Source organism: Acartia tonsa, chromosome 13 (genome assembly GCF_053477335.1).
Source record: "Acartia tonsa isolate MP-2025a chromosome 13, ASM5347733v1, whole genome shotgun sequence".
Classification (NCBI taxonomy): domain Eukaryota; kingdom Metazoa; phylum Arthropoda; class Copepoda; order Calanoida; family Acartiidae; genus Acartia; species Acartia tonsa.
In genome coordinates this window covers 4415384-4436003 of record NC_137272.1, presented here as the reverse complement: position 1 = coordinate 4436003, position 20620 = coordinate 4415384, and the positions used below count along the sequence as shown (strand labels likewise).

The following is a 20620-nucleotide window of genomic DNA, read 5'->3' as shown; positions in this document are numbered from 1 at the left end:
ACTCACAATTTTGCTTTATTTATAAACTGATTTTTCAGTTTTAACACTATACAAGTGTTAATGTCCGTTTGTCCTACCGTTTCAGGGCTTCGCTTTTATGGATGTTGTCATCCTTGTTATATGTAAAATATTATACATTACCAGCTAAGCAATATACATAAAAGCGAAGCTTAAAAAATTTCAAAAGAAACAAAATCCAAGAGCTTTTAACTCTTATGGAGGACAAATTTTTAAAAGGGGGTGGGGGCTTTCTTCGTTTTGACTTATACTTGATACCTTTTGAAATTTCCATTAATAAGAAAATTTATAAGATAATAATTATAGAAATGGTCGCTTTTTTGATAAGTAGAATACTTTGCATTAGCAACGAAAATAATATCTATTAGCGAGGCTATATATGTATGTATATTGTATAAGAAAAGCGAGAAAAATTAAATCAACCAAGCAATATTTATGAGAAGAAAAAATAACTTTAAACTGTTTAAAATTAAATAACACTTATGAAATAAGAAACGAGGAAACATACAGGGATCTAAAGGGATAAGACAATGGCCAATAAATTAATGTAAATCCTCAATGATGTTTCACAAAATTACCCTTCTGTAGATTACAATTAGTCTTTGAAATTTTTGGACACTAAACCTAATGAACCATCCAATCAAAATTTAAGTCCCCAAAGTTGCGAACGAATAAGAAAATATTATAACAAAACTATGGGGACTGGGGTAATAGACAGTCTAATGTCCGGGAGGGGAAACATGAGTATAACCTAATGAAAACTCAATTTTAGATCTCATATCTCTTTGACGGGAGGATTATTTTTCGAAGCATTATTTACACCTATTAAAATGTACTAAAATATTTTTGCAGTATTGCAGAAATATACAAAGTCTCCGTGTATAAAGTTAGGAGGAAACCTTTTAAAGACAGTGCCATCACATTTGCTATGCTATCACCTCCGCATGTTGTCATATCAATTAAGTATTAATTATTACGAATTAGAAACAATCCCTATAAAAAAGTAACAAGATGGCTTTGTGCATAGTTTTAGATCTCGCTAACCTCTATACCGATATGATTCTCCTTTACGGTGAAGATTCTTATAGGTCAAGGGAAGGTTTGTAACTATTGGGACGAGTGTACATTCACCCTCCCAAAAGAAATCACCCCTGGAAAAAAAACATCCCCTTCCCCCAAGAAAAAGAAGACTCTTGCAGCTATTAGTAAAGAAATTTGAGGTATATTCAAAAAGACTGAAAGAAAGGGAAAGTTTGTGCTGTAGCAATTAATTATAACTCTGACTTAATGATAATCAGATACATTTACGGAAATGATGGAGCAGCATCACATTTCACTGAGTACGCCTTCCAATCAGGGATCTTAAGGGATAAGACAATAGACGATAAATTCATATAAATACACAATGATGATAATCTTTATTACCCCTTCTGTAAATAATCATAGATTGTATATCATATCAAAATTTAATAATATTATAATAGTACCCAAATTTTTGGTGATAAAACTTTGGATCTACTGCAGTTCACGGTAAAATATTGCTGGTAAGCAATATTTCCAAAAATCTATGCATTTTAAAGGCTGCTAGCTGCCAAACGGCTGAACGTACAGATCATACCCGCACACCATTTTAAGCGGCATAAGAAGGCCTACAAATAATCTGGAATAGCCAAGATCCAATTATGCACAGGGAAAGCTTCACTGAAGAAAAAACGCTGTAAGTATTTCTTTTTCGCGCATTTCTCTGCACTGCGAGATAATTATGCATTATTGATTTATGGCTATTCCAGATTATTTGTAGGCCTTCTTATGCCGCTTAAAACAGTGTGCGTCCATGATCTGTACGTTAAGCCGTTTGGCAGCTAGCAGCCTTTAAAATTCATAGATTTTTGGAAATATTGCTTACCAGCAATATTTTACCGTGAACTGCAGTAGATCCAAAACTTTGGGTACAAGTGTAATTTACGGTCCACTCAATAACTTCTACACTTCTATGTTGAATTACGGATTGGTCAATTGCATTCCATTGTAAAAAAAAAGATAGCGTAAAGGCAAATAAATTAGTTAAGGGTCTTGAAAATTTGTCAAAATTCTGAACCATTCTGACAAATTATATCAATCTACTTATCGTAATAATTATACTTTTTTTCCAAAACGGACTGACAGACATCTCACTACTTTAAAAGATCCAATTTCCTTTAACTCCCGGTTAAATCCCTCTGGAGTAATCCTAGCGAAAAGAACCAGGGACAAGATATAGCACTCGAAGATTTTTTTCTCAAACCTTTTCCGTCAGTCAAAAGAAAAGTTTCGGGTATTGTCGGTTTCGTGATATCACCTCTTAAGGGGCGTTTCGTCTTTTTTTTACAGTAGCTTATGATAGGTTAGGTAAATGTTAATAGTTGCCCCACAAGGTTAGCCAATTGGCTAGAAAAAGGAGAAAAGCTACTGTGAATATTAGACGAAACCAACAATATCCAAAGTTTCTTGTGTAAAGAGTAACAAAACGCAAAAAAAATCCTTTCTATTTTTCAATGGCACAAAAGTAAGAGTTAAATAGTTTTCTCTTCAAATGTCCTATCCCCCCTTGTCCATGAAAAAGAGGAGCATATAAAGGTGTGATATACACCGGAAATTACTATTAAAACAAAATCTATCAACTTCAAATTACTTTATCCAGTGTTTCTTTAAAGAAGCTAAAAAAATGAAATTTTAGCTAAAATGTATGATAAGTTTTATTTCTAAATGTATATTCCAGTATGGCTTCAAAACCGTTAAATATCCGGTGGATTTGAACTGATTTTCAGCCATGCGGAAAAATTATGTATAGCATCGTATTATTAACAACTTTTCGCAGATATAAAATTGTACAATTATAAGATTAAACCATTTTTAAGCTCGTGCTTTAAACATCTCGGGGTTAAAAAACATTACAGATTTTTATATCCGCGGAAAGCTGTTTATAATACGATGCGTTAAATAACTAGGTATTATAACATTAATCAAGAAACCAACTACACATTCAACCAAAATCATATTCAGTTTCTTTTACATACCTATAAAGAAAAAAATCATTAATTGCAATTTTATATCAAAATTATACAAATATTATTGTGACCTAGCCTCTAGTTATTAATTATTTGTTAAGTCATTGGAAGTGAGAGTGGCAATTGTAAAGCCTAACAATCCTAAAGTCTCAAGAATCTTAAGGGCTGTTCGGTTTGTTGTTTTATGAAAACACTTTCATTGATACCTCTTAACTTATCCCATCTTATCCATTTATAAATGACACCGGGGGGGATCTTTCTAGTTATTATAAAGAGTGGATTTAATTTCAACATTAGTTGATTAAACATTAAATAGTTTTAATACATTTAAGTATCATTGATTCTTTCCCTCAAAGTGGCTAGCGAGCAAAATATCCCCCTCCCCGCAAGGGAAAAAAATTTAAAATAAGGTGGGAGTAGTTTTTTCTTTTCGACTATTCCGTGCGGGAGGACCCTAACCCTCTGGGGCTACCTTGTACCAAAATCAAATAAAACCAAACCTAACCTGACGTAAAGAATAAAACAAAACCACGAAAAAATACCCCCCCCCCCTTAATTGAGGGGGGTTTAGTGTTCTATCCTTTTTAAGGGAAACCGCTTATTCATTAAAGGATGGCCTATTTAATCTTAATCAATTTAAGTTTATTTTAATTCAACAACAAATAATAAAGTTAGAGATATTCAAAGTAAAGATCCTATTAAGGAGAAATCCCTTAATAGTCGAGTAGCATTGCTCTTTAAAAGGCCAAAAACCCAGAGAAGTTATTTTTTTTTTAAATTCCTAAATGTAGTAAGCCTAAATGTCCATGTTGAAATATGCCAAAACAAAATGTTTTCATCACATGACTGTGAATAAGGATTTTAAAAACTTTTCAGTCCTGTTCTATATTACACTTTATGTCCGTGCGGCCCAATAGGGACCTCCTTTACAATGAAGCTTCTTATAGGTCCAGAAAAGGATTATAACTATTTAAAGGAGGGTACCTCCGCCCTCCCAAAAGAATCATCCTAAGAAAACACTCCCAACTCTCACTCAAAGTGCAATTAGGGGCGTAGCCGCTAGTATCTACAAAATGTGACATAATTATCCTTTTTCTGGTATATTTATCCCCCTCCTGAGAAAAGGCAGGCCTAGTTACCCTTTGCTTGTAATGTATTGTTATTTTTTCTAGGATAAGGGAAAAAGAAAAACCTTCTAACAATTAGGTACTAAGTTACTATGCTTCTTAGATTATATCCTAATTTTAAGGAATCTTCATTTGGGGTATATTGTTACTAGGACGCCTTTGATATACCTAAATTTTGAATTCCAATCTTAAAGCTAATTCTACATATTATCCTTTCCTACCACACAGAGAAAGAAACAATGGGCTGTTTCAGTGTTTATTACACTAGTCCTCAAAGTTTTCTTATTCGTTGGCTTAATAACTTTGATGAATTTTATTAGTTAATTTATTTAGATGAGTGTTTTGAGTTTCAACTAATTTTATTCTACAGAAGAGGTAAGTTTGTGTAACATCATTGGGGATGTACATTAATTTATCGGCTATTGTCTTATCCCTTTAGATCCCTGTTTGCTACCCAAACTATTGGGATAGAATATTACATCCCTTTTTCTTGGATTTTCCAAATGCATTCTTACAATGTTATTGTAATGAACTTTTAAATATGTATTTGTTTTTCTACAAATGTCTTCTGCTAGAGCAGTTGCTCTCAGAGAGATAGAGAGAGAAAGAGAGAGAGAGAGAGAGGACAATGGGCTGTTTTTTACTCTAGTCTCCAAAGTTTTGTAATAATATTTCTTATTAGTTGGCTACAACTTTGGGGACTTTGATGTATTTTGATTGGTTGGGTCATTAAATTGAGTGTTAAAACGTTTCAACCACTAATTTTAATCTACAAATGGGGTAACTTTGTGTATCGTCAATTTATCGGCTATTGTTTTATCCCTCTATCTAGCCAAAAGCAATACTAGGATTTTAAAATATCTAAGTAAAAATTGCTACAGCCGTTTATAAGATCTTTCTGAACGCAAATACATACGTCCAGGAACTTTAGCACATAGATTGAATAGGGTTAAGGTCGGAAAAAAACATGCTTATATTTAAAAAAAACAATATTTATATCAGTTATTTTTTATTTACTTGTTTGAACTTCTTTAAAGAAACAAGGATGACAACATCCATAAAAGCGAAGCACTGAAACGGTAGGACAAACGGACATTAACACTTGTACAGTGTCTAAACTGAATAATCAGAATATAAAAGTATAAGAGTCGAAGCAAAATTGTAAGTAATTTTCTTGAAAAACTGCTTGATACAGGATAATGTTTATGGACATACATACATTTTTAGGACTTGATTATAGTGTTGCTTCGCTTATTTGTTGCCCTAGGAATCAATATACAAAAAAATCAGATCAAACAGCTAATTAGATCACATAAAAATTTGTTGTTAAAAAAGTAGAAAAATCAACATGTTTAAAATGGACATACGGACATTCTGGTAATGGTTATAGAGTTGCAACGCTTTCTAAATCGTACCTAACTACTACAGGAATCATCATGCAAAGTTTGAAATCGATAGGACAATTCTAACATGCCTAAATTAACGAATAAAAGCTATCTATCTCGGACGGACGTACGGACGGACGGACGTACGGACCGACCCTAATTATAGAAAAGCTTCGCTTTTAAAAATACGTTAAGAACAATAAACAAATACTATACATAAAATTCAAAATGCTAATTATCCATTTCCATTAATGGTTTTAATTATTGTTGATTCTTATCAATTCTAAAATATTTCCAACTTTTGTTGCGCTATTTATAAACCTGCTTTTCTTGTTTTTTTTATATAAATGAATGTTTAATCTCTAGAAAATCTACTTTGCAGCAATATTCTCCGCCAATAAAAACTTACATATTTAGATAGAATACATTATTTTAAAGATAAGCTACGAATCTTAGCAAAAAAAAATGTTAAAAAAACTTTCATTACAAAAGCCAGGGGCAAAATGTTTTTCTTTCGATAAATGAATCCCTCTAGAAAGGGGTGTGGGCAGATTATTCTGATGGTTTTGACATACCAGGATAAAACCAATATTATCTGCTATACTTTATTCTTTATATTTTTAAAGAATCATATACTTAAAGTCTCTTAAGTGAAGATAAACAAAGTATTTGGATGTTTGTGTTGATACTTAAAGTCTCTAAACCATAAAATACAGAAATTTTGTTATTTAAATGATGTTTATAGCATACTTTTTAATAGCTAGCAGGACCCAAGGCATTTGCGTCCTAACTATTCCAGACAGCCATTACTGTGAATGGTGATGAGTTGCGTCTGTTTTAAGCGAAGGCATTCCCGTATTATGACTCTTGTTGCGTATATGTCATAGCAGAAGTGGGTACACTTATCAATATCTAGTTACTACGCTGTTTTGGCCGAGATTCGAACCTAACATCATAAAAAGCTACATATGAGGGTTTCGCATCCCAATCCAAACCGACTTTTAGTCATTTTATTACTCCTGTGTAATATAACCTTGTACTAAAAAATTGAAGAACCCCTCTAAATTTCAATTTTTACCCGGGGGGATATTTTTTGTCATATAGAAGAAAAAAAAACAATATATTGACATTTTCAAAATTAAAGGAAATATTTTCAAATATTTTTTCCTATATTTTATACTAGTAATAGGATACAAAGATTTTAGGATGGATGTTTGTCAGTCTGTACCAAAAGATCTCGCTTATCGCTGGATAGATATGGCTCTCATTTACCAAGTAGCCTTTTAAAGATTATTAAAAATATATTTTAGAATTGTACATCCAACCTTTCAAGAGAAATCAACCCTGAAGTAACCAAACCCCCCAAAAGTTTAGTTTTAACTTTTTCTTTATAACAAAACATTTTTTTTTATATATATTTTAGGGATGGGTAGATCTACCCTCTCGAGATAAATTGTCCCTCCAAAATTTTTTAATTTTGATGAAGAATTGTATAGTTGGGTGACAAACCACTTCCCCCATACTTTGAAATGCCAATACAGGCGCAGCCACTAATATAATATTATAATATGAATGTAGATAATATTATCAGACTTGTCAAAAGAGAAAAAATGTGTCGACCTTGCTTTTTATATACAGAGAAGTAAAGCTATTCTATTGCTAATTTTGTCCGCCTTAGTTTAATTTGAAAGCGTAGCAATGTTTAAAAAGTACATTATATCAGGCAGTTTTGCAACCAAACTATCTTATGGATTATCTAAGAAATATCAAAAGAATTCATATAAGTGGTGCGATTGATGATACATAAAATTACCCCTTCAAGGGATATAAATTAGTGGTTGAAACTTCTCAACACTCAACTTAATGAAACAACCAATAAAAATTCTCTGAAGTCCTTAAAGTTGTTAGGCTAAAGAAAGAGAAAACATTATTATAAATCTTTGGGGACTAGTGTAATAAACAACCCATTCAATCTTCGCGTATTTACTTCCACTGTTCAATAAATTAACTTATTTACGCTGCGCTACTTTTGAACTGTTGAACCTTGTATAGCTAGCTTGTGATTTATGCCGGCGTGGGCAATATGATAAAAAAAATTCTCAGGATAAAAGTTATATGGCTTCGTAGATTTTTTTGTAATATTTTTTTCAGATTCCTCGAAATGAGAGTAAATCCAAAATCCATATGCTTTTGATGATTATTAGCTTAGATTCAGTAAAGATTAATTCTTATGTTTTCCAAAAAAAATCAAATAAATAGGATAATTATAACATACCAAAAAAGTTTGAATATTTTAAATAGACGAAGGACTTTCTAATTACGATTATAGAGTTGCTACTCTTCTTACATCGTACAAAATTGTTATAGGAATCAGCATGCAAAGTTAGAAATCGATGGTCACTTATAACATGTTTAAACTAACGAAAGAGCCGGACGAACGGACGGTTTCACGTACTGATGAGCCGACTTTAATCATAGAAAAGCTTCGCTTTAAAAAAAATTATTAATTTACAAAATAATATGTAAATCATGCATCTCTTATATTCTTGTATAAAAATCATGTTTGCATTTTGTAATATATAATGTTATACATTATTTAGTTTATAGGCGTAGTTAGGATTTATTGAAAGGGGGTAACAATTAGTGGCGGTTTCTATTAAATTGGCTATTGAGTACTAGTCCCTTGCCCCTTCTTCTTAAATGAATTGAAAATATGGGGGTTGTTGAGTAGTTTTAATTTTTTTTCCTTAGGTCAGGTTAGGTTAGGTCTCCGATGATTAGAAAAAAATTAAACCCCCTTCTTTTTAATTTATATATTTTCCTTCAGGAACGACTGCTGATTTTTATGGTAGTATTTAAGAAAATAGCCTAAAACCCTCTTGTTTTATATGTGAAGCTTCCCTGTAAATTGTAACATAATCAGTCTACAGGTATTAACAATATTTGGCCGTATAATTTCTTTAAAGATGCGCTTCTAAGGAGAATATTATTCTAGTGGACGCTTTTAGCACTTTGGCACTCTAATATTAGTATGTACATTACTTTTATGGCCCTCACACACACACACACACACACACACACACACACAAACACACACACACACACACACACACACACACACTCTCACACACATATGGAATTCATTATTTCTTATCACGTAGTAAGCTGATATGTGGTGAGGGGGGTTTATCTCATATTTATCACTAATTTTTTAGGCTCACAAAAAAACACTAAAAAATTACATTTTATCAAAACATTTGTATTTTTTCTGTTTAGACCAGATTTAGTCATGGAGGAAAGGGAACATTAGGATGTTTATTACACTAGTCCCCAAAGTTTTATTATAACTTTTTCTTATTCGTTGTCTCAACAACTTTGGGGACTTTTACTTGACTTGGATTGGTTGGTTTCATCAAAGTGGAGTGTCCAAACGTTTCAACCACTAATTGTAATCTACAAAAGGGGTAGTATCATTATAAGAGATATACATAAATTTATCGGCCATTGTCTTATCCCTTTAGATCCAGGAGTTTTAGTTCTTAATTTATTAATTAAAATAAATGTAGGCGCGCGAAAGTCAGATGTGAAAATTTGAGTTATACTTTATCATAAGTTGCATACCGCTGTAATTGCAAAATACAGGTGCGTACAATTAATAGTTTTCCGCGGATATAAAATGTACAATTATAAGATTAAAACCAGTTTTTTAACCCCCGAGATACCGAAAGCACGGGCTAAAAAAAACATGTTTGAATCTTATGATAATACATTCTTATAATCGTAGTTAAACTGGATATAAAACGATACTAGACATAATTTTATCGTATGGATAAGAAACGGTACTAATCCACCAGATATTAGTCGGTTTCGAATGAATACTAGAAAATATTTTAGTATCAAGTTATTTCATAATGTGTAATATTATCTAAAAATTACAAATATTATGAGAGGAAAGAGTAAAATTGTGGAGGTTATCTTTATCCAGGGACGAGTAAGTCCCCCCCCCCCCCACCAAAAAAAAATAGTTAAAATTCTTCACTGGACCTATGAGAAGCTTCACTGTAAAGGAAACACATATCAGTTCAGTGGTAAGCAAAATCTTTACTAAACACACACGCACACATACAGACAAACATCCAGTTACTTATGTTTGAACTAAATTCAAAATAAGTTTCTCGTTTGTTTGTTTATTACTTTAGGTAAGGTTAGGTTATATTGGATACTTAGTGGCCCCGCAGGGTTGGGGCACAGCAGATATAGGTGCACGGAGTTATGGTACCTCTTGAAGGTTTTTTTTTATAGAAAGGTAACACTATCCCCCCCCCCCCCCATTTTCTATTTATCTTAAACGTAAGGGTGGGGAGGCAGATATGCACTTTGTGGTAAAGCACCAGTTTTCTGACAAACTTAATTAAATTGCATTCCTTATATCTATGAAATAAGGTTCATAATCAATACTATGTAATATGTTACAATTATATCTATAATGAAAAGTAGAACGATGTCTGTCTGTGTGTTTGTGTGTGTGTGTGTGTTTGTGTGTGTTTGTCTGTTTGTATGTAACGAAGGATCTCGCTAACCGCTGAACCGATCGGGTTCTCCTTAACAGGGTAGCTTCTCATAGGTCTCGGGAAGGTTTATAACTAAAAAAAAAATTTTTCGCTCCCCCCCCAAATTTTTTTTACTTTTTCTTTTAAATTCCAAAATAAGAAATTTAATTATTAAATTCGACTCTCTCCTCAAGTCCCCCTAGAGGCCTCTAGGGGCGGAGCCGCTAGTATTAATATATATTACCATATATAATAATCAGAATTATATACTAGCATATTATAGAAACTATTTATCATTATTTGCTCTATATAATATGTTACAACAAAAAAGGCATCTATATACATCATTAGAAAAACTTTCATATTTGGATACAGTATTTTAGAATAATGAATACTTTTAATTTGTTTACTTTCATTTGTGTAGTAGTTTTACTTAGTTAGCTTAAAAGTAGCGAAGCTACTGTAAAATCTAAAAGGGATAGTTTCACGAAGTGCATTTGAAAAAAAAATAGTGAACTGTAAGTTTTTTCTATTTTAAATAACGTAGTAGTGCATAATATAAAGTTATTGATTAAAATTAAAAGATTTGACCAGGGATTTTCCTTAAAAAATGAGTTTTTCATTTTTATTTTCACCTTCGTTGCATGTTATATATGGCAAAACCTTTTTTCTCATAAATACAACTTTAGATAGCATTTACTAGTTAATAGAACTTCAAACTTTTTATTCAACAAAATACACATAACAACAAAGAATGACCAATAAAATATTTAGTATGGTACTTAGAGTAGTGATCTTTTTATATGTCTTAGTAGAATATATTAGGCATTGGATAGATATGATTTTGATAAAGAATTTAACATTGACCTGACCAAACTTTTTTTATTTGACAATATCTAAAAGAGTTAGTGATTTGCAACATAAATTACATGAGAATGGTCTTTTTATATATATATATGTTGTATGGTTAGTTGGTATTTCCGCGTGAGATAATGTGTATATTGTTAGTAAACCGGACGGTTTTCTTTATTTTTTTAAAAAGAATCTATAGAAAACCTGTCCTATAATGAACCGGACGTTATTTTTTATGTTTTTTAAGTAACTTGTCCCAAGGGGAACCCCTGTTCAATTTTTTTATAACTCTTGTGAAATATGTGGAAAAAGATTCTCTGATATTGGTGTTTTGGCTATACATATTTGGAAAAAAATAGACCATTCTCATGTAATTTATGTGGCAAATCACTTTAACTTTTTTCGATATCGTCAAATAAAAAAAGTTTGGTCTGGTCAATGTTAAAAATTCTTTAACATATAATCATATCTATCCAATGCCTAATATATTCTACTAAGACATATAAAAGTTCACTACTCTAAGTACCTTAACTCTTTAAATACACTTCATAGAACTATCCCTTTCAGCCTGTCCGTCTGTATGAACCGGTGAGGGGAAAATGAGAATTTCTCGGCTTTTTATTTTAGATAGACGGCTGAATTGTTTTAAGCATTCATTATTTAGTTTTCTTGGTCTGTCACTAATTTTGGATGTTGTCATCCTTGTTCTTATTCAATTATTTGCATTGCTTTTAATCAAATAAGATAAAACTAACACATACCATTAAAAATAGTACTGGTCGTAAGCATGCTGAAGACAAATTAATTCTCCTAAGTTTCCATAGCCTTTAAAATATAAAATTGCTACACTACGAAAGGATGACAACATCAAAAAGTAACAAAGCACAAAAAAAATTATGGATGGACAAACAGCTAAAGTAAGTTATAGAACAAATACACAAAGAAATAATATGTAATAAATGAAACCTTTAAAGAAATAAGTATTTGTGTTTTGAAGCATGACCGATAGACCAACGGACCAAGTAAATTACATACTGAATGCTCATTTGTACATAGAATCTTCAAAACCCATTTAAGCTAACTATCTTAAATAACAACTGAGAAAATCAAATTTCCACAAAAGAGTTATGGACATACTGACGGACAGAAAACGTGGATTATAGAGTGGCATTATAGAATAGCTACGCTACATAAAAAAAATGTTAATATTGAAATAAAAATGTAATTAAGTCTATTGATGATTACATTAAATTGAGAGGTTTCCTATTCATACCACCAGAAGGTTGGAACAGATTAACTTTAGTAATCTTCACGGATGGACGGACATACAGACAGACGGACATTTGGGTTTCATGAGAATGATATGAACCCGGGATGCAATGGAGATAAATTAACGTACAACCCCAAGGAAATAAACAAAATGTCCCCTCCCTCCCTTGGTTTGAAGAGATTAACTTCAGTAATCTTCAGGGATAGACGAACATACAGACAGACGGACATTTGGGTTTCATGAGAGTGATATGAACCCGGGATGCAATGGAGATAAATTAATGTACATCCCCAAGGAAATAAACAAAATGTCCCCTCAGTCCCTTGGTTTTAACAGATTAGCTCGAGTAATCTTCAGAAAATGAAGGACGGACAGACAGACAAACGGGTTTGATAAGAGTGGTTTGAACGAGGGATCTTAGACAATAGAGATAAAAAATGGAATAGTAGCTTTCGCAAAATTGCGTAAAGTTGTGAGTAAAATTCCAGTCAAATGCGCTTATTAGGTCAAAATGTTTTTTTTTTAAATATGCATTTAATTATACTATGCGTTTGGTCAACATTAAGAACAGCTGGACTTAAAAGCGTATATGATTGGAAGCTTGCTCACAATTTTACGGAATATTGCAAAAGCTAATTATCTTCTTTGTTCAACCAATCAAAGGGATAGTTCTACGAAGTGTATTTAAAGAGTTAAGGTACTTAGAGTAGTGAACTTTTATATGTCTTAGTAGAATATATTAGGCATTGGATAGATATGATTATATGTTAAAGAATTTTTAACATTGACCAGACCAAACTTTTCTTATTTGACAATATCTAAAAAAGTTAAAGTGATTTGCCACATAAATTACATGAGAATGGTCTATTTTTTTCCAAATATGTATAGCCAAAAAACCAATATGAGAGAATCTTTTTTCACATATTTCACAAGAGTTATAAAAAATTGAACAGGGGTTCCCCTTGGGACAAGTTACTTAAAAAACATAAAAAATAACGTCCGGTTCATTATAGGACAGGTTTTCTAGAGATTCTTTTTTAAAAAAAATAAAGAAAACCGTCCGGTTTACTAACAATATACACATTATCTCACGCGGAAATACCAACTAACCATACAACATATATATATGTATATATATATATATATATATATATATATATATAAAGACCATTCTCATGTAATTTATGTTGCAAATCACTAACTTTTTTAGATATTGTCAAAAAAAGTTCGGTCAGGTCAATGTTAAATTCTTTATCACAATCATATCTATCCAATGCCTGATATATTCTACTAAGACATATTAAAAGATCACTACTCTAAGTAATGTACTAAATATTTTATTGATCTTTCTTTGTTGTTATGTGTATTTTGTTGTATAAAAAGTTTGAAGTTCTATTAACTAGTAAATGCTATCTAAAGTTGTATTTATGACAAAAAAGTTTTTTTATATATAACATGCAAAGAAGTTGAAAATAAAAATGAAAAACTCATTTATTAAGGAAAATCCCTGGTCAAATCTTTTAATTTTAATCAATAACTTTATATTATGCACTACTACGTTATTTAAAATAGAAAAAACTTACAGTTCACTATTTTTTTTTAAATGCACTTCATGAAACTATCCCTTTCAATAAAAGTAAATCAAAGTTTTTTAGCCAACGGATAAGATAATGGGGTCGTAAAACTTTAGGTACTAGTACAATTTTCAGTCCAATGACTCAAATCTCCCTCCGTTTGATCAGATTAACTTCCAAGAATCTTCAGGGAATGATGGACAGACAGACGGACACAGTAGTTTCCTATTCACGAGAGAGGTTTTAACAAAACTATCCCTGGAAATGCTTCAGGATTAAATAACAAATAAATGTTTCAAAATTTAGATAATATATTTATTGACTGTCCGCTAAAATGTCAAGGGTATTTAGGATTAAAAATATGTCTTTTTTCTCATACTTTTTGCCCTTGCTTTTTTCTCCTTTTTTTAACTTCAAACAGCTTCGCTACTATTGGTTATTATTGTCCTTGTTAAAACATAGCTCAACCCTCAATAAAAATTCCTCTCAAGAAAACTAAAGAATTTTCCAATTATAGAGAATTATTTTCAGGGATTTGTCAAAATATTTCAAAGGATTATTGAGATATGTTCTATCACAATTTTGGAGTAAAAATCCTATCCTATTATATAAAGTAGTAAGGATTTTTGTCATAAGCTTAAAATATCAATAGACAATGGACCGTTTCAATTTTCTGTGTTAGGTACGCTTAACATAGGTCCTGTCTTGGTTTTAGGCTGTTTCATTTTCATATTTAAATCTAGGGACGGTTTAAAGCTATTATTCTAGCCACTCTTTTGGATACAGAGCCCCTAGATACTAGGGTCGTAACTGCTAGTATAATACAAGTTGATAGAAGGTGCTCCCCCCCCCCCCCCCCTCCTTTCTCTTATTTCTATCTTAATCAATATTTACTTAGTTTCCTAGACCCTATAGGAGGCTATAATCTTTCAGTCTTAGCATTTTTGGATATGCTTAACTCCTTAACTTTACTTCGACTAACCTAAAAGAAATGAGGGAAGAGGTAGGGTATGTCAATTTTAAATAATATCATAAAGGAAGTTACATTTAATTGATAGAAACGTAATATAATCTTAAAAATTTAAAAGTTACCATTATTATATCGGTACTTGTGAGTTATTTTAAGGATATTTTGTTTTACCAAAATTCATATCAACTGAAATACTACTTAATAATATTCAAATAAACCAACATATGACACAAGACTGATTACATAAATGTACCCTATGAAACAGACAAACATTTATTTTACTAGTATTTGACGTAGTATGAGTAAAAGTATTTATATTATAAATAAAGGTACTAAGAAAGAGAGGGAATGTCTGATTGAGCCAATAGGAGAATCGCATCGGAATTTACATTGGATCTCATTGGTTGAAATTATGTACACATTTTCCTACGAAGGCATGTTTTTTTTCATTTCATACATACATAAAAGTCAGCTGTTAACAGTATATTTTCTTAGTAGAAAGCTTTGCGGAATCAGAATTAATTGCCCAAAAATTTCGTTTACAATTTGAAAGCTTGAAACAAAGTTGGATTCTTAAAAAAAAAGTTAGGCTGGCAACTCGCTGGTGAGGCAAAATTATTTTTGTGAAAAATCCTCCAAAATCGAATAAAAAAATTTACAAAAATAAAATAAAATCTTAAGAGGGTTATTAACATATGATTTTGTTTAATTTTTGTAGATTTTTAATGTGCTTTTGGATGATTTTTCACAAAAATAATTTTGCCTCACTATCGAATAGCGAGTCTATCATTTTTTAAGAATCCACATCAGCTTGAGTCGAAAGTAAACAATACTTTTGTCTGCTAGGAATGTTCTCTCTTAGATTTGACGAAAAAAGGGTTCAGAATATTCTTCTACTCTTCTATTTCTATTATATTATATAAGTGAAATTGTATATATTTCTCTATAAATCTCAGAGTTGGATTCTTAAAAAAAAATATCTCTAAATCAGCGAGGGTCACCAGAACACCAAAATTGTTTTTGTAAAAAATCCTCGAAAACCATAGGTATAAAAAATCTACAAAAAAAATTTTCTTTTAATTAATAGATAAACTTGTACATAATAAAATGTTATCATTTTGCGACCCTCGCCGATTTACCTAACGATTCTAATTTTTTTAAGAATCCACCTCAGGAATAAGTGTTAGGTCAACTATCTTCCCATATAAACATAAAAATGGAAAGTTTCTTAATATTAACTAGGTAGTAGCTTCGCCCCTAGCCTATAGAAATAGCTTGAAACTACCCTCAAGACATTTATAAAATTTCCTTGTATAAAGTAAAACCAAATATGACCAGCATTTTCTGAGATCTTCAGCTTCAAAAAATATTTTTTTTCATGGCCATTGGAAATTTTTTAGAAAAAGCTATCAGGTCTTAAAGAGCAGTCTTACGACATTTAAAAAATTGTCCAAATCAGACATAAAAAAACCCATCCCTATATGCGAGGTAAATAGAAGATTCAGGTCCTGGATATAAACAGAATTATACACAGGATAATCTAATTTTTCCTTAGTTAAGGAATACAGAAAAGTATTTTGATAAACTATTCTTATATAAAAGTAACAGGATGTCTCTGTGTGTGTGTGTCTGTCTGTAGTGAACGATCTCGCTATTCTTCGAAAAAAAGCTTCTTATAGGGCAAAGTAGTTGGGGGTCGACTCTCCCCTCCCTTCTTTCAAGTGCCTACAGGGGATATTAAAAGCGTAGCCGCAAGTATTTAATATTTCTTAAACTAAGAAATAATAGTTTCTTTCAAAATAATGCATTAAAATAAGTAGGTTTTAAGGTACATCTTTTATCAACAATATTTGAGATAGTTTAACTTTTAGGCATTTATTTTCGATAAAACTTATACCTATAATCTGTATTAAATACTAAGTAGGTAGGATAAAGGATGCTATGTACCAAGTTAATTAGAATTAAGTTGATTTTCTCTCTTCTTAATTTATTCTTCTATTTAGTAGCGAAGCTTTTCTATATTAGAATTTAGACATATATTTTTTAGTGATTAACTTATTTAACCTTACACAATCTTTTCTTCTCCCATTTAATTTAATAAATGTTTCTCAAATTAAATTAGAAGGGGTTTTGTAGCAAAATATCTCTGAAATAAGATATTGTAAAACCTGTTTAATTTAGGGGCAAACCTGAGACACAGCAGCCAAGCGGACAACCATGCCCATCTACCTCGCCCTTTTTATTAACTCAATGTGATGCAATAGTTTATTTACTTTTCTTTAAAGGGGGAGGTCATTTTCTAGTAAATTCCGTAAAGGTGTGTGTGTTATAAGGCCTAAAAATAGTAGTAGAACGATAAGGTGCTCTATATATTTGTATTCCCTATTGAATAAAACAATAGGGAGCACCTTATCGTTCTACTACTATTTTTAGGCCTTATAACACACACACCTTTACACACCTTTACGGAATTTACTAGAAAATGACCTCCCCCTTTATTTCATTTTTGCCAAATTCAAACAAAATCAAATCAAATACTCAAAAATTATACTTTCTTGCAGAATAAAACCAATTAAAAGAGTTAAAACCACCTACTCCGAGGCGACCGCCAAATCAAGGAGAAGGCTTTGTGGAAGTAAACTCTAGGTAAACCCTTATTTTGTTCTTCATCATTTGTTGTATCAAAAATTGCCTAAAGAAACAAAAGACCTAACTATCTGAGATTACTAGTGTCGAAATATTTGTTAACGATAAATCCATGCAGTTCCAAAATTTTGATAAAAAATAAAAATCCATGATAGTATATATATAGTTTGTTATTGTTTAGAATGTAAACTGCCAATTGAGCACCTACTAAGTTTGCATCCAAAAATAAACTAAGGTAAATTGTTATTTAGCAAACAAAAAAGAACAACTATTCCAGAAATACCATAGCAATCAAGTATTTATATAAAAAAAAAAAAAAAAGAAATTGAAAAGTTAAAAGTCCTGATCAAACAAATTTCATTTCAAATTCAATTTTATCACTTAAAGGATAATTATATTGTATATAATAATGAATTATTTGTAGATTGTATCTTACTGTTCAATCCATCGCCAATTGTAACTGTAATCAAAATCCAACAGAGGTACACAAATTTATTTGAAATATTTTATTTTAAATTGAGAATTTCAATTAGCAACTCATGTAACGAAATTTTATTTGTTTCAGCACATTCAACAGCAACGATCAAAGCAAATAGCATCAAAAAGCCTCATATAGCCACTCTTTAGTAAGTTTTTATGTTATTTAATTATGAAATCTGTAGTATGGGCAAAGTTATTCCTTGTATATATGTCGTTTGTTAAACTATAAACTCTGAAATATTATAACTAAGCAATGAGTACCTAAACTGACCAAGCTAAATTTGCTTGATTCACTTCACTAAGAGATGCGATTGATAATGAAGATTTTTTTCTTTGAAATATATTTCGTTATGAAGCAGCAGTAGTTACTAATTTATAAATGTTATGGTTGAGATAGATTTATAACTGTTAAAGTATAAAATATTTATTTGCAAGATTTTATCTTTCCATAGTTAATTAGATACTTTATTCAGGAAATTAACCGCTTATGGATAATTAATACTTCAGAAGAATGAAAATGTCCATAAGAATTAAGTTCTTCAAGTCATCATATGAGGCTCCCCAGGTACGCTGACCTGTAAAGAATCCCAGTATAACCGCCATCAGACTGGGGCAGCGCCGATATGTGCTTTAATAATAAACTTTTTTTAATATAAGTTATCAATGACACAAATTAAAGTCATTTTTATAGAATTGAAAACGATTCTGGGCCGATTTGGTTGTGCCTTTATGTAAGTTAGGTACCTAGGCATATCATTAAATATGATGCTTTTAATGGGCATATAAATTTTCTAGATATACTAGCATTAGACCATACTATAAAATTCATACCTCAGTAACTATCAAATATTTAATCAGTTCAACGTGATGAAAGACTAAATAGGCTAGGTATTAGGTATAAATTTGAAAATCAGATTTATCTACAAAGTACAAGACAAGTAAATGATGTATGTATGTCTATCTATTTAAGATTCAGAAATATTAATCCATCTATCTTCATTATCTATCTATCTTTATCCTTATATAAAAGTAAGAGGATAACTGTCTGTCTGAGGACCGCCTTACCACTGAACCGCTATCGTTATCCTTTACAATGTAGCTTGTAATGGGTCCTGGGAAGGTTAATACTTATTTTGTGGTAGGGTAACACTACCCTTCGAAGAGAAATCTTCCCAAGAAAAAAATCCCCCCCTCTCAAGTAAACCTACAAGACTCTTGGGGCATAGTCGCTAGAATATATAAAATTGTTACCTTGTAAAAAGTCTGTCTGCCATCCTTCGTTTAGCTGCACCGGACTGTAAAGTACTCTGATATTCAAAAATACAAATCAATTTTAAAATCTATCAACAATGATTTTTTTCTAAAATGATTAAGATTCAGCTAATAGTAGGGTAAATTGTGATTATCATGTATTAAAAACACTTACCATATTATCATTACTTCGCCCCTAGAATCTAGGGGAGAATGAGGTAGGTTAAGAAAATAGCCTAACACCATCCCATAATAGGTAATTATAAAGCTTCCCTGAAAACTACAACACAATAGGAGCAACGATTTCTGAGATCTTAAGCTTCAAACTAAAAACCTTACTACTTTAAAAGATAGGAAAGTGGCTAAAACAATATCAAACAACAATAGAACTAACTACCTAAATAGATACATTTATAAAAATATTGATTATTATCACGAAACACAAATGTCCTTAGTTGAATCTTAATAATAGAATACGTTTGACGTTGTTTCCATTACAATTTTCTACAGAAAATTAATATTCTTTTTAGGAATTAAATTAGAGAAAAGATCTAAAAATAAATGTATTTAGCTTCCAACAGGAACAGACATGGATATAGCAACAGGAGAAAAATATGATTCCACATAATTAAATCAACAAATCCTAAAATAGCAGTATGAAGATGGAAAATTCGTAATGAAATGTTAATATTAGTGATGACAATCTGCCGAATTCTTAGGTCGGAGTCAGATTCTTACAAAAATTTGCCACAAAAAAGCGGATTAATCCTCGGAGTGCGGTGCAAATTAGGGCGGATTGCGGATTCGGATTGTCATCCCTAGTTAATATTGAAAATAAAGTTAAAGACAGTATTCATTTACAGGGCCAATATCCTTTTTCCCTGGTCTTGTTGTTAAATATGTTACATTTCCTAACTGTGTTGTTCAATTTTAATTTCTTTTATGTCTTATTTCAAAGATGATCTAGGGTATCAAAATATTGTTAAGTGGAGTATTTTTACCTACAACATTTACTTTTGGTAAATAGTTGATTAAAACACACAAAATAGGATAGAGGAAAAACAGAAAAAATAACCTCAAATTGATCACATTTTAATTCAAAATATTATTGTTCATTTTTAAATACCTAGGTAGTACTTTTCAATAACTGTAATTTTCACGAAGACAAAATCATCACCTATATGATCTAGCTAAATAGTTTTAAATAATATTAAATTTTACCCAAAAGAAAAATGAACAAACGTATACCTACCTACTTACTTTTTAATTATGAGAAAAGTTTTAAATTTTGTATTTACCTATTCCATTATTTCTAGTTATAACAGTTATTACATCACTTAGAAAATAGAATACTTAATTAATTGCGGTTAGTTCGTACTTTAAATAAAATTGGAATTTTATCAATAGCTAGTTATTCTAAAAGGCAAGAATAATTTAAGATTTTTATGTA

The 20620-nt window shown here is 31.0% G+C and overlaps 1 protein-coding gene and 1 long non-coding RNA gene across 11 annotated transcripts in view; one reads left to right on the top strand and one right to left on the bottom strand.

Annotated features, from left to right (window-relative positions):
* The window catches only part of LOC145335110 (disks large 1 tumor suppressor protein-like), a 66717-nt gene that overhangs the window by 43006 nt on the left and 3091 nt on the right, over positions 1-20620 (bottom strand). For all 10 annotated transcript variants that reach the window (XR_013885155.1, XR_013885154.1, XM_080180831.1 and 7 more), the window contains exon 2: positions 19171-19226. Coding sequence is in view for 8 of the 10 variants with exons in the window: in XM_080180831.1 (XP_080036957.1) it covers positions 19171-19193 (23 nt within the window). In the remaining 2 variants the exon portion in view is untranslated. The remainder of the gene's footprint in view (positions 1-19170; positions 19227-20620) is intronic.
* LOC145335114 (uncharacterized) lies at positions 17353-18069 on the top strand. The gene is made up of 4 exons (XR_013885156.1): positions 17353-17439; positions 17621-17674; positions 17864-17921; positions 18005-18069. It is a non-coding gene; the product is annotated as an uncharacterized LOC145335114 (long non-coding RNA).